We start from the raw sequence: 13,699 nt of genomic DNA, 5'->3' as shown, positions 1-13,699 counted from the left end.
TCTGCAAAAAGAACAGATGATCCCAGGGCAAGAGTAAGGCAAAGGAAAACAACTAGTGAATTATCCAGAGAGCTGAAAGCTACGATTCACAGAAAGTACTAAGTGCACGAATAATTATACAAATTGAATTGTCAGCTATCATTTACCTTGTAGAAACAGTTCCACATCCATTCCTCCAACTTAGACCAAGCAAGATACACAACGAAACCATACGTGACAGGCATTAAATTGTGATTGAGCGTGAGCTCAAAATCACCAAACTTTAAAGCGTCAACTCCCCAATCATCCAGCTCTACTATCTACTCGAACAAATCCAAAAGCAACGAAGCCAACATGGCGAGGTGGGTCTCGTCTAGGAGCTTACCTCCACATAGAGTACCTCGCCTCCGAGGCCACCGTTGGTCCTGTTGCGAAACTCCACCCACGCTTGGTTCTCATAGAAGCAGGCGCCCTTCCACTTAATAGTGTGGTCGGCGTGATGGCGTCTTCGTCCCCTGGAGTGCACGCTGTGCAGATGAAGGATGAAAGGAGGTCGGCGAGGCCCCATAGTGTAAGGTGGCGGAGCAGCGGCTACACGATCGGCCACAACAGGAGTGGGAGGAGATTGCCCGGGAGGATGGGCGCACGGGGGGCGCCTCCAGGAGCCTTGGGAGGATGCGCCGATACGAGTCGAGCCTCATCGGGCGGTCGGGGCAACGAGGATACGGGGCAAGCCTCGTTAGCTCATCAACGACAACAACACTAGGGATTTCAATTGGCCGATTAGGGGCATCTAATTTTAGGGAATCAAATGAATTAGAGCATCCGACAACAGACACAACCAAAACAATACTAGGCTACTGTCCCAACTACTTGGTTATTAACATGCCTAATGTAAATAGCCCATACCTCTTGGTGCTTCCTTCTTCAACCTCACGAACAGAGAGTAGACGCACAACTGGTGTGACGGACGATGAACCTGGGCGCCGTAGCTAAAGGAGAAGAGGGGTGGGGCTCGCCGGAGGTAGGTAGGACGGCCACCCAACCTTGTCCTACTGGAATATTTGCCACTACTGATGATAACACGACGACAATAATGATCGAGTTGCTCCACATTTTTTGGACCCTTTTATCTTTTGTTCTGGGGTGATCTTATGATTCGAGCCCTTCTTCTAGGCTGGGAAGTACGACTTTTATAGCTTGAGGAGTGGCTAGGAAACTTTATAAGCGGGAGGGTTTGCTTAACACTCATTTCTCACGGCCCTGATCTACACCGTCTAAATCAGATCCAACGGTGGACACTCACATCCAGTGGTTACTACGGAAGCCAACCAACCCCTTGCCGCCGTTGGCCGGTTGCCACCGCGGCGGTTGGGCGGCCCATAGCGTCGTCAGTCATCGACCAACCCGCGGCGCGGCCTCCCTCCAATTCCCACGCGTCGCGCGGCGCCTCCGCTCGCCTCGGCGCGCCATGGCGGGGTGGATCTCCTCCAAGCTCAAAGCCGCCGAGACCCTCCTCCACCAAGCAAGCCCGCCCGCCCTTCCTCCCTCGCCACCCCATCCGTTCCTCCTCACTACAGCTCTTCTGACTCTTCACTTCTCTTGCGTTTCCCTCTCCAGATCGACCAGCAGGCGGCGGACTCCCTCGGCAAGTCCCCCTCCGCCTCCGACCTCGCAGCCCTCCAGCCCTCCGCCGACTCGCTCCTCGACGTGCCCCCGCGCAGGCGGCCGCCTGCCGGCCCGCCTCCCTCCCTCGGCCTCCGCCTCGCCGTGAAGCACCCCTCCCCGTCCCAACCTCCGCCTTCCCCTGCCCCCCGCCGCTCCGCGTCCGCGGCGGCAGTGCTCGCGGTGCAGGATCAAGTCGGTGGTGGGCCGGTGGGGGTGGTGGCCGAGGCGAAGGCGGAGGGGGATCGGGAGGACGGGAAGGGCGGCGCGTCTGAGAGTGTGAGCGGGAGCGACGAGGACTCGGATGGGTCGGGGAGCGACGATTCGGAGGATTCGGAGGAGGAGCGGCGGAGGGAGGAGGAGAGGAGACAGCGGCGGGCTGAGCGGCTTGCGGTTATGGCTGCGCGTGCAATCGCCGAGCGAGAGGAGGCCGTTGCGAGGCTCGAGGGAGAGAAAGCCGGGCTTGAGAAGCTACTCGCTGAGCGTGAGAAGGAGCAGGCGCAGGAGGTGAGGCTGCTTCGTGGTGATTTTTCGAATTTGCTTGTGTACCTTGAGAGGTTGCTCAGTGTGATGAGATACTCTGTGGCGCTGTTAGCTGAGTGAGAGATGTTGCTCTTATAGCTTTGCATAATGTTTACTCTTCTTTGGTGGTTTACATGACATTTGGGTTAGTACAGCATAGCATGTTTTTTTTTGTTTGGTATGAGGGATACATTCTGCTTAGCTTGGGCGATCTAGCAATACTGCATTTGAGCACAAATCATACATCTCGATATTTCGCTGGTCATGGAACCTTATGTTGATGTCAACAATGTAGTCCACAACTGTTTCTTGTATCTATAAGGCAGAGTCGACTGTTCAGTGTTCATATTCAAAAACATTTCTATTTCATCTTATATAAGTTGTCCTGGTGAGATTGAATTCCAGAAAGTGATGATTCCTTATCAGCATTTCGTTCAACGTTTTTTAGGCTTCAGAGTTGCAGACCAGTATGATTGAAACCATGGAAGCAATGGAGGTAGAGAAACAGCGACATCACAGCACTAGAATGGAAGCCCTTGCCCGGTTGGCTAGACTTGAGGTATCTCCCCGTTTACAAACTCTGCTCCCCTTGCTATTCTTTATATCTTGCTTTGCAAATAGTGCAATATATATAGCCCATGACTTTTTTGGTAGAGAATGTTATTTTTGTTTCAAGTCTTAGCAATGTTCTTACCGAAGATTTTCACAGGTTACAAATGCAGAGCTTTCGAAGTCGCTTGCCAGGGAACAATGGAACCTGGAAGTTCAAGTATGCTTTCTTTCCCCTTCCTCTTTTGTTTTTCTAGGTCAGTTGTTCACTGTATAGTTACTATTTGTGGATTGTTGTTTTTAGGCTTAAGCAAGGAGGAATAATATGTAGACAGCCCTGTTGTATGGTAACAACAGATGTGGGGGCAAACCATAGATGTAACTGCGTGGCTAGTTGAACATTGAATTGTTTTATGCTTCTCTTTTAGATTTGGAGAATGCTGGCACTTGCTATAACCTACACCATGCATTATACTTATGGCAACATATGGTCTGTTCCCTAAAATGTTACTATCACTTGGGACTTAGTTGATACAGAGTGGAATGGAAATAATGGGTTAGCCTAAAATGACCATACCCTGCAGCTTTTGTTTGCCTTCCTGTTGCTGGATGGGGTTCATACTTCATAAATGCTGCACAAGTAATGGAATGCTCTATCAATATTAAATGGAATTTGAAAACTACTTGTTCATGGTATTTTACTAGGTTGATCAAGTGGCGCAACTTCGAGAGGAAGTTGAATTGAAGATACTTGCTCAAGATAGTAAGTTGACCATGACTTAACTTTCGAGACAATTCGGGGCCCTCTGGTTTTAAGCTTTATAGTGACATACATACATACATACATACATACATATATATATATATATATATATATATATATGTATATATATATATACTCTTATTTCATTGTTAGGCCAATGGTGTATTATGCTGGCTCATTTTTTTTTTTTGGGCTCACTTAAGTATGACATTTTTTTTTGTATTGTTGAACTGACTTAAGTATGGAGTGTCATTCTTTTTTGCCTCGACATATTGCACTTTTTTTTGTATGTGACCTTTTTTACCATTCCATGAACAGAATATAAAAGAAAGATAGCAAAGATACAGAAGACAAGTGCCCCTCCGGTTGAAGTAAGCAATGCCTTTAAATTAGAACAATTGGATTTGAGAAAAAAAATCTCTTTGCCCTATCTATTTGTAACTTGAGTGAACTTTTGTCTAGATAGAATCCTTGAGAAGGTTCAAGCTGGACCAAGAAATTATTGATGCAGAATACAAACTGACATGTGATAGAATTGTCAGCTTGAAGGACAATGTAAGTTCTCCTGACTCCTGAGTATAATTATAGTCATTAGTTCATTTATGTTAATTATTATCTTGATTCAGGAATTCCTTTATAATTATATGCTCAATTGGGTCTTATCAGTACTTGTCTGGCATATCTTTTGTGGTTTATTGATCTTCCCGTAGTGTTTTAGGCAATATAACTCTTCTGTGCTACAGCATAGAACTGAGCCTCAACTGGCTCACTATTTTTATGTCCCATTTGGCTTAAGGACACACATGTCAATGGCCTGTTTCATTATTGTCTTTGCACATAAGTTTCTTTATGCACTATATCTTTGATGAGAGGAATAGGGAAATAAAATACAACATGGAAGTAAGAGAGTTGAGTATTTTACATTCTGTGCTGCAGCAAATAGTAATGTTAACCAATTATCCGGATTGAGATCACCTTTTTATCCATAGGCAAGGAAGATTGAAGAAAACATTGAGCTGACTAGAAGAGATATGATGCATCCTACAGAGGTGGAAATTGAACTCAAGAAGAGGCTTGCTCAACTAACCGATCGGTTAATTCAGAAACAAATGCAGGTTAATCCCTTATGTGTGCACACTTGTTTCATCACATCCTGTGTTATATTTCGTTCTATAGCATGTCTTTGGACTTTGTTACCTGGTTTTTGGATCAGCATGCCTCTTTACAGCACAAACATGCTTGAGTTATCTTGCTGGGATAGAATTTGGATTGCCTTATTTTTCTACTACCAAGAACTGGCGATATTCCCTTCCCTCCTTCATTGGTACTATCAATCTAGCTAGGGAACTTATAAACTCCCTGTGATCAATAATAAGGAATTATCCAGCTCAGAAAAATTGGTTGCCATCTAGAGTAAATGCTGTTATTCACACAGTGAAACTTTTCTTTGCTACATGTTCGCTACTGTATGCTTATGATGCGACAAGATTCAAATGTTTTCTCTCTCTTTTCAGGTTGAGTCTCTATCATCAGAGAAGGCAGCTTTGTCAATGAGAATCGAGGTTTGTCTTTGTAGTCCCACTGTATTCAAGTCAGCATAGAAAATATCTTAGCACAAGAGGAATAACATTGTCCATCAGCTACAGGCAGTTTCGAGGTTGCTCGACAATAATGCCTCATCGCTGGCTTCTTGGAGCTCATCATCAAGAATAGATATTGAAGCTGGTGCATGGCAAGAATCAAATTCGCCAAGGCTGCGCGACAGGATACGGGCTGGACAGCAGCAACTGGGATCCGCAATCCGACAGCTCGATTCCATCTTCTCAGCTGGGCATATCTTCTTGAGGCGGAATCCAAAGGCGCAGGTCTGGGCCTTGGTGTACCTGGTATCCTTCCACTTATGGGTACTGTACATACTAACATCACACCCAACAGTATCAGAGATTCACCCTGGCGCTGTCTTTTCTTTGGAATCAATAAACAAGACTAGTATTTGATCTTTTTTCTGATCTATGCTGGGCCATACGTATATTCTTGTGTAAACGAGGCATTACTGTTCTTTCTTTTTTCTTTTTTGGTTGAGTAAAATGCGGGTGTGACTATTCTTGTTCGCGCTAATTTAAGTATAGGAGTTTGAACATCCATAGAAATATTGTAACTGTATCACACTTTATTTTCATCGACAATTGGGCACAGTTTTTTCTTTTGATCCCAAATCGCAACAACAACAACAACAAAGCCTTTCAGTCCCAAACAAGTTGGGGGTAGGCTAGAGATGAAACTCATAAGATCTTGCAAGTCTAGTCATGGCTCTGGCACGTGGATAGCTAATTTTCACGCACCCCTGTCCATGGCTAGTTCTTTGGTGATATTCCAGTCTTTCAGATCCCTCTTTACAGACTCCTTCCATGTCAAGTTTGGTCTACCTCGACCTCTTTTGACATTATCCGCACGTTTTATTCTTCCGCTATGTACAGGCGTTTCTGAGGGCTTGCGTTGTATATGTCCAAACCATCTCAAACGATGTTGGACAAGCTTCTCTTCAATTGGTGCTACATCAACTCTATCACGTATGTCATCATTCCGAACCCGATCCTTTCTTGTGTGGCCACACATCCATCTCAGCATGCGCATCTCCGCTACACTCAACCGTTGGACATGTTGCCTTTTAGTTGGCCAACATTCTGTGCCATACAACATCGCATGTCTAATTGCCGACCTATAGAACTTGCCTTTTAGCTTCTGTGGTACTCTCTTGTCGCAGAGGACGCTGGAAGCTTGGCGCCACTTCATCCATCCGGCTTTGATTCGATGGCTCACATCTTCATCGATTTCACCATCCTTCTGCAGCATCGACCCCAAATATCGAAAGGTATCCTTCTGAGGTATCACCTGCCCGTCAAGGCAGACCTCATCCTCCTCGTGCCTAGTAGTACTAAAATCGCACCTCATGTACTCAGTTTTAGTTCTACTAAACCTAAAACCCTTCGACTCCAAGGTCTGTCTCCATAGCTTCAACTTTCCATTTACCCCCGTCCAACTATCATCGACTAGCACCATATCATCTGCAAAGAGCATACACCATGGGATATCACCTTGTATATCCCTTGTGACCTCATCCATCACCAAAGCAAAAAGATAAGGGCTCAAAGCCGACCCTTGGTGCAGTCCTATTCTAATTGGAAAATCATTGGTGTAACCATCGCTTGTCCGAACACTTGTCACAATATTATCGTACATATCCTTGATAAGGGTAATATACTTTGTTAGGACTTTGTGCTTCTCCAAGGCCCACCACATAACATTCCGCGGTATCTTATCGTAGGCCTTCTCTAAGTCAATGAACACCATATGCAAGTCCTTCTTTTGCTCCCTGTATCTCTCTATAAGTTGTCGTACCAAGAAGATAGCTTCCATGGTCGACCTCCCAGGCATGAAACCAAACTGATTTTTGGTCACGCTTGTCATTCTTCGTAAGCGGTGTTCAATGACTCTCTCCCATAGCTTCATCGTATGGCTCATCAGCTTAATCCCACAGTAATTAGTACAACTTTGAATATCCCCCTTATTCTTGAAGATTGGTACTAATATACTCCGCCTTCATTCTTCGGGCATCTTGTTTGCCTAAAAAATGAGGTTGAAAAGCTTAGTTAGTCATACAATTGCTATGTCTCCAAGGCATCTCCATACCTCAATAGGGATAACATCAGGGCCCATTGCCTTGCCTCCTTTCATCCCTTTTAAAGCCTCCTTGACCTTAAACTCCTGAATCCTTCGTACAAAACGCCTGTTGGCATTATCAAAGGAGTCGTCCAGCTCAATGGAAGAGCTCTCACCTCCTCCATTGAACAGCTGGTCGAAGTACTCTCGCCATCTATTCTTAATCTCATCTTCCTTCACCAGAAGTCGATCTGTCCCATCTTTGATGCATTTGACTTGGTTGACATCCCTCGTCTTCCTCTCATGGATCTTGGCCATCTTATAGATGTCCCTTTCCACTTCCTTCGTGTTTAACCGCTGGTAGAGGTCCTCATATGTCCGACCACTTGCTTCACTCACTGCTCGCTTTGCGGTCTTCTTCGCCACCTTGTACTTCTCTACGTTGTCAACACTCCTGTCCAAGTGTAGGCGTTTGAAACATTCTTTCTTCTCCTTGATAGCCTTCTGGACATCCTCGTTCCACCACCATGTATCTTTCGCTTCGCTTCTACTTCCCCTCGTCACCCCAAACTCCTCGGAAGCCACCTTCCAAATGCAAGTCGCCATCTTTATCCACATATTGTTTGCATCACTTCCTTCCTCCCAAGCGCCCTCCTTAATTACCCTCTCCTTGAAAGCTTGAGCCGCTTCCCCCCTGAGCTTCCACCACTTCGTTCTAGCGACTTTAGCGTGCTTATCCCGCTGGACACGTATCCGGAAGCGGAAGTCAGCCACCAAAAGCTTATGTTGAGGGACAACACTCTCTCCAGATATCACCTTACAATCTAGGCAAGCACGCCTGTCTTCTCTCCTCGAGAGGACGAAATCGATCTGGCTAGAGTGTTGGCCACTACTAAAGGTCACTAAATAGGATTCCCTTTTTTTAAAGAGGGTGTTAGCTACGATCATGCCGTAGGCTAGAGCAAAGCTTAAGACATCCTCTCCTTCTTGATTCATGCTTCCATAACCAAAGCCCCCATGCACCCCCTCAAAACCTGTGTTAGATGTACCCACGTGGCCACATAGGTCTCCTCCTATGAAGAGCTTCTCGCCAATAGGTACACTCCTAACCATGTCCTCCAGGCCTTCCCAGAACTCCCTCTTGGTGCTCTCATTGTGGCCTACTTGAGGGGCATACGCGCTGATAACATTGAGAACTAAGTCCCCAATGACCAGCTTGACCAAGATAATCCGGTCCCCTTGCCTCTTGACATCTACCACTCCATACTTGAGGCTCTTGTCGATCAAGATGCCTACTCCATTTTTATTTGTAGTTGTCCCCGTGTACCACAGCTTGAAGTCGGTATCCTCCACCTCCTTCGCCTTCTGTCCTTTCCATTTGGTTTCTTGGACGCATAGGATATTAACCCGTCTCCTCACTGCTGTATCAACTAACTCCCGTAGCTTACCCGTCAGGGACCCTACGTTCCAGCTACCTAAGCGGATCCTACTTGGCTCGGCTAGCTTCCTTACCCTTCGCACTCGTCGAGTCAAATGCGAAGACCCTTACTCATTTTTCACTACACTCGGGCACCGATGTAGCGCGCCACTAAGGACGCAACGACCCGATCCTTGCCCACTTATCACCGTATCCAGATCAAGATACGACGCGCCACCAAGGGGGTGACGGCCCGGCCCTTGCCCATTTAACACCACATCCGGGTTCCAATGTGGCGCGTCACTAAGAGGGTTACGTCCCAACGATTTTCTTTCGAATTTCATTTTCATAAGAGTGGCTGAATTTTATGTTGGCTCGCTAAGCCTATCACAACCCTCCTCCTTTACCCGGGCTTAGGACCGGCTATGTCGAGACAACATAGGCGGAGTTTGATCCCAAATCGCAATCAAAGTTAAATTAAAAGGAAAAAACAACTAGAACAGTTTTGATGAGGAATAAATAATTTAATAATTATATATATTTTAAAAAATATGATATATCCTTATAACGAATATCTACCGCGCACGTGTTGACTCAATCGGTGTCAGTTCAGTAACGACTGTTACTGGAAAGCAGAGATTCAGTTGATGTACAGATAGGAGATAGCGCTGTCACCGAACGCACTATAGGCTATATAGCTTATCATCAGGCTCTTGCCTGTTGAATAAATTCCTTTCTGATTTATCCGATCTCTGCTGATCCACAGGGATCACTGTGGCAAACACAAACATATCCATGTGCTACTGATGCGTGCGTGCGTGCCGCGGCTGCCATCCGTGCACGGTCAGCGACGCATACACGTGGTTTCTTTTTTAAAGACAAAAACTAAAGATGTTTGCTAAATACTGAGAAAAAGATGTCTGCGTTTAGGGTAAAGTATAGTTGGCTGATGCTCATACATAAACTTCAGGACATTGCAACAGGGCGTACGTACCACGTAGAGTAGAGAGCGAGTAAATAATGATGTCTCGCATGCTTCAACAAGCAATTGGAGGCTCAGCGAGACAGCGACAACAGTCGCAGCGGAGATGGTTGTGTGCAAAAGCCCAGCCTTGAGAAGCCAGACTCGAGGCTGGGCTGGTCCGAATTGGCAAGAACTGGGCCGGATCACCCGTGGGCCTAGAAACCAGACCCTGGCCCGTAAAAACAGGCCGAGCTGCCCATGAACAGCAGAGCAAGAAAAGGCAGCTGCACGTTAGCATGCCATGGGCACGAGCCACGTCGGGATCGGAACCAAATGGTAGCAGGAGAAAACGAGAAGAAAGGCATTGATAGGAGGCGACTGGGGGGCAATTCTGCCGCCTTATCTTCAACCTTGGCATCTCTCCCATGGCTCTACCTCGAAAGGCGACGTCGACCTGGCAAGTGGCAACGGCATCTATGGATCACCGCCTTTCTCCGGGAGAGGAGGCCAAATCGTCCTACTGTTCCTGCGCACTCCACACAGTGGTGCACAGCACTGCACCTGATGTGCTTCCTTCCGGTGGACTGGACCACTGCTCCGCCGCTTACTGCCTTTAGCCTCTCAGCCTACCACTTAGCTTGAGTTTCAGATCTGTGGTGCCATCTCTGACTAGCTAGAAGCCTACAACAGCGATGCGCAAATGCACAACATACACTGCCAACACTTATCCCTGATGCCATACCGCACAACAGAAAAATACACACACAAAAAAAAGCGTCTACATGCTTCGAAAACGACTCGGCAATTATTAAAGCGCCATGCACAATGGCAGTAAGCACAGGCACAAATCGTAGATGTGGCTCTCCGTTTTCTTCTTATTCTTCTTCCTCTCACCCCTTCTATCTAATGGAGCATGCAGCAGCTAGCCAGTGGGGGGCCTCGAGGCCCACCCATCCACCAACCCCCGACGACTATACATGCGTCTCCAAAGCGAAAGCTCTTTACGCAAAAGGCAGCTCCACGTTTCTGTCTTGAACTTCTATGCCTCGCTCAATCGATCGCCATGGATAAATTATTCTACATGTTCCTATCCATTCCCCGTTCTCATCTGTCGTTTATCTTCCCATATCCTTGCCATCTTCTTCGGACCGAAGATGCGACACCTGAGCGGTCATGTCGACCCCCCACCTCCACTCACACCCAAGAAATATAATAGGACGAATTTGAAATATATCATCGCAAAGATCATTTAAGTTGAAAAATATCATCTATGACTCTATGATATGTGTCTCAATACTTACCTATCATTCTTAGCATTTTTCAATATAGACATATTTATAATAATATCTATCTAAGTTTTGCAATATACTGGTCAGGAGCTGCTAGCCTACACACACAATGCCCCGCTGAACGCTTTGCATAAAGCTCGCCATACATGTATACGCGAATCATCTCCATCCATAACTTTTTCGCCTTGCTCGAATCTTGGAAAGGATGACAAGGCAGTGTCTCCACCGGCATACGAACACACATATGATCGAGATATGTTCGGTAGATAGTGCTTGAGAAGACTCGGCACAGACTTGGTCATAGGGTGATTCTTCTAAAGTGGACTAAGATTGATCCATTCTAGGATGAGGTGATCCTTTGAACCAGTAAGTAATTCTTCTTCTTTTCGCTGGAATGCATTTTTCCCCCGTGCGGGGAGCGTCACTGCATAAGTGCATAGGTGTTCTCTTGTTAAAAACAATAGTTTACCATTGGTCAAGCTTAATATTTTCTTCTTTTCCCTATTGTGTGATTTACTTGCAATTCGCATTGGCCTCTAAGTTTTGCGATTCCTGGGTACTTATCTGTATCTGTTGTAAATTTTAAGCTCAACTGATCGACGAGAAGTTTCCCATTACTAAATAACTAATTAAATATGTCCGGATGTGCATGTACGAAAAGATTTAACATATATAGATGGTGTTTTGAAAATCTCTTGTAGCATTTTTTTTTCAAAAAGAAGTGGTTTATCACCATAATTCAATATATCTCTACAAATTGCTAGGTTGTTTGAGTACAAAATAACTTTTCTATCTATATCGGGCTAAATTTCACAATGGTTACAAGACAAATTCTAAGGTCCACAAATATAGGTCAATGCGATTGTTGATTCCCTTTTCAATGAACGGTGGCGATCCTCTAGATAAGGATTGGAGAAGAGAAAAAAAAAACCCTACATCTTGTTTTGAAGCAACAAAGAGGGTAAAATGCCGGTGCAGAGACTTGCATTGCCACAGAAAGGGAGGGAACCAAAGAAGAAGCTAGCCGTAATCCGATTCAAGTGTTCCTCCATGGTCTCTACGCACACGAAGCCACATATTGGAGGATCAAATGTGGTGGGAATCATCTCTGATTTGGTTAGTATGTTCTTGACCTACAACTCTTTGATTAGCGTGATTGGAGTCATGGTAGATTTTTTTTCGCGAACGACACAGGAGAGCTGCGTGTCAATATATTAAGAACAGAGAGAACTCGAAGACGAGTTAAAATACAATGCCAATCCAACGGCCGGGTTAGTTATAGGTGAAACAGCGCGCCATAAACTCAGTACGACCAAGAAGTGTAGGTCAACCTAGCAAGACACGCAACCGAAATGCTCCACCTAAACACCACAACCAAGCCTCCTCACGAATATCTACTAGAAGACTATCAATTGAGGGACGAGCTTCATCAAACACGCATCGATTCCTCAGCTTTCAAATAAACCATGCCACCAAATCACTAAAGAGTTGAAACCCTTGCGGACATCCTTGGGAGCTTATTTCATCGTGCGACGCCACCAAGTTTGAAAGTTCGTGTCGTCATGCGTTGGTGCCAAATACCCCAGGTGCACCCGTTGTAGCATTTTGAACCAGATCTCTCTAGCAAAAACGCAATCAGTCAACAATTGTTGCACCGTTTCTTCCACCTGATCACAAAGCGGGCAGCTCAATGGGTGCTGCAAGCCACGCCGCGCGAGCCTATCCGCTGTCCAACATCTATTGAGAGTCGCCAACCAGACAAAAAACTTGGCTCGCAGCGGAGCCCACGTCTTCCAAATCCTCGTGTATGGTTCAAAGGTAATAGCAGAGTCATGGTAGATTTAAAAGAGCATTTGATTTTAAGAAGATTTACCTATTTTGGTAGTGCCATATTTAGTAGCATGTAGTTTTGATCATATTGGATGGGTGAAAATAATGTTTGGTCAAGCTGAGCCCTGAAAGAGATAGGCAACAATATACTTCTCTATTTTTCTATACTCTTAACTATATTTAGCTTTGTTATCGCCGCTGTATGTTGTACCAAGGGTGTATTTTGATAAATTGATGCTCATACTGTGTAACTAAAACCGGTTATACAAGATGTACCAGGGTGGTGCAGCCAGCGAGATATTTACGCAAAAAATTGCTGCAATAACCCTTATTACAATTTGATCAAAGCAATTTTTATATCTACAACTATTTAAATAAACAAGGAGGAGTCGTTTTCTGAAAGACAAAAGTCAAAGAATGAATAATGGATTTTCTTTCCGAAAAAAGAAAGAATCATGGATCATAAAAACCAATTGTGCGACCAATCAGACTATTTTTTTTCCTAATAGTGGGAGATTTGGAGTGAAATGGTATTGAAATTTCCTGTTTTTTATTTGCTCATCACCGTGAGAGGGCTTTGCCAAGTACTGTGCCAGTGTGGGTGCGTGATGCTGATTATTTCCAATGTGTATCTGTTGATCTCGCCCTTTGTTGGAACTTGAATTGTTGAGGTCTAATCTAACCAACTACAGCCCACATGTCGACACAAGTCTTGCGAAGTTTGACACTGGAAGGCTGAATGAAGCCTGAAATGACCTATCTAGGCCCACTTTTAGCCTTTCTTTTAGCCTGTGCGTCTGTCAATACTGTGACAGTCTGTTTCATCAGGAGAATCATACATGTTTCCTCCTTGTCTACGCCAGTCTCTTTAGTCTCGTCTGTTTGACACATTAATAACGATATTTGTTTTCATAACATTACTTTTCGTAACCATACGATCACAATTGCCTAAACAAACTATACGGTCACAATTATTAAAATTTATGAAGAGTATTTTTATGACGAGCACTGTGTTACACGACTTAAGATCCAATGACTGGAATCACTGATGTTGGCGGAAG

General features: G+C 45.2%; 1 protein-coding gene across 1 annotated transcript; it reads left to right on the top strand.

Annotated features, from left to right (window-relative positions):
• Positions 1 to 1,328: 1,328 nt before the first annotated feature.
• On the top strand, positions 1,329 to 5,685 carry LOC133925128 (golgin candidate 2-like). The gene is made up of 10 exons (XM_062370977.1): positions 1,329 to 1,504; positions 1,600 to 2,151; positions 2,615 to 2,725; positions 2,876 to 2,935; positions 3,421 to 3,478; positions 3,797 to 3,849; positions 3,941 to 4,033; positions 4,468 to 4,593; positions 4,993 to 5,040; positions 5,125 to 5,685. Exons 1-10 carry the CDS (start codon positions 1,451 to 1,453, stop codon positions 5,473 to 5,475), a joined length of 1,506 nt encoding a protein of 501 aa, XP_062226961.1. The 5' UTR covers positions 1,329 to 1,450; the 3' UTR covers positions 5,476 to 5,685.
• Positions 5,686 to 13,699: the final 8,014 nt, after the last annotated feature.

This window comes from Phragmites australis, chromosome 7 (assembly GCF_958298935.1).
Source record: "Phragmites australis chromosome 7, lpPhrAust1.1, whole genome shotgun sequence".
Lineage (NCBI taxonomy): Eukaryota > Viridiplantae > Streptophyta > Magnoliopsida > Poales > Poaceae > Phragmites > Phragmites australis.
This window is presented reverse-complemented; position numbering and strand designations above follow the sequence as displayed.

Bases quoted from the DNA above. Each gene is read 5' to 3' on its own strand.
- LOC133925128 (XM_062370977.1), top strand. From the start codon at position 1,451: ATGGCGGGGTGGATCTCCTCCAAGCTCAAAGCCGCCGAGACCCTCCTC. The intron at 2,936-3,420 runs GTATGCTTTCTT...GTATTTTACTAG, and splicing joins AATGGAACCTGGAAGTTCAA to GTTGATCAAGTGGCGCAACT. The intron at 3,850-3,940 runs GTAAGCAATGCC...ACTTTTGTCTAG, and splicing joins CAAGTGCCCCTCCGGTTGAA to ATAGAATCCTTGAGAAGGTT.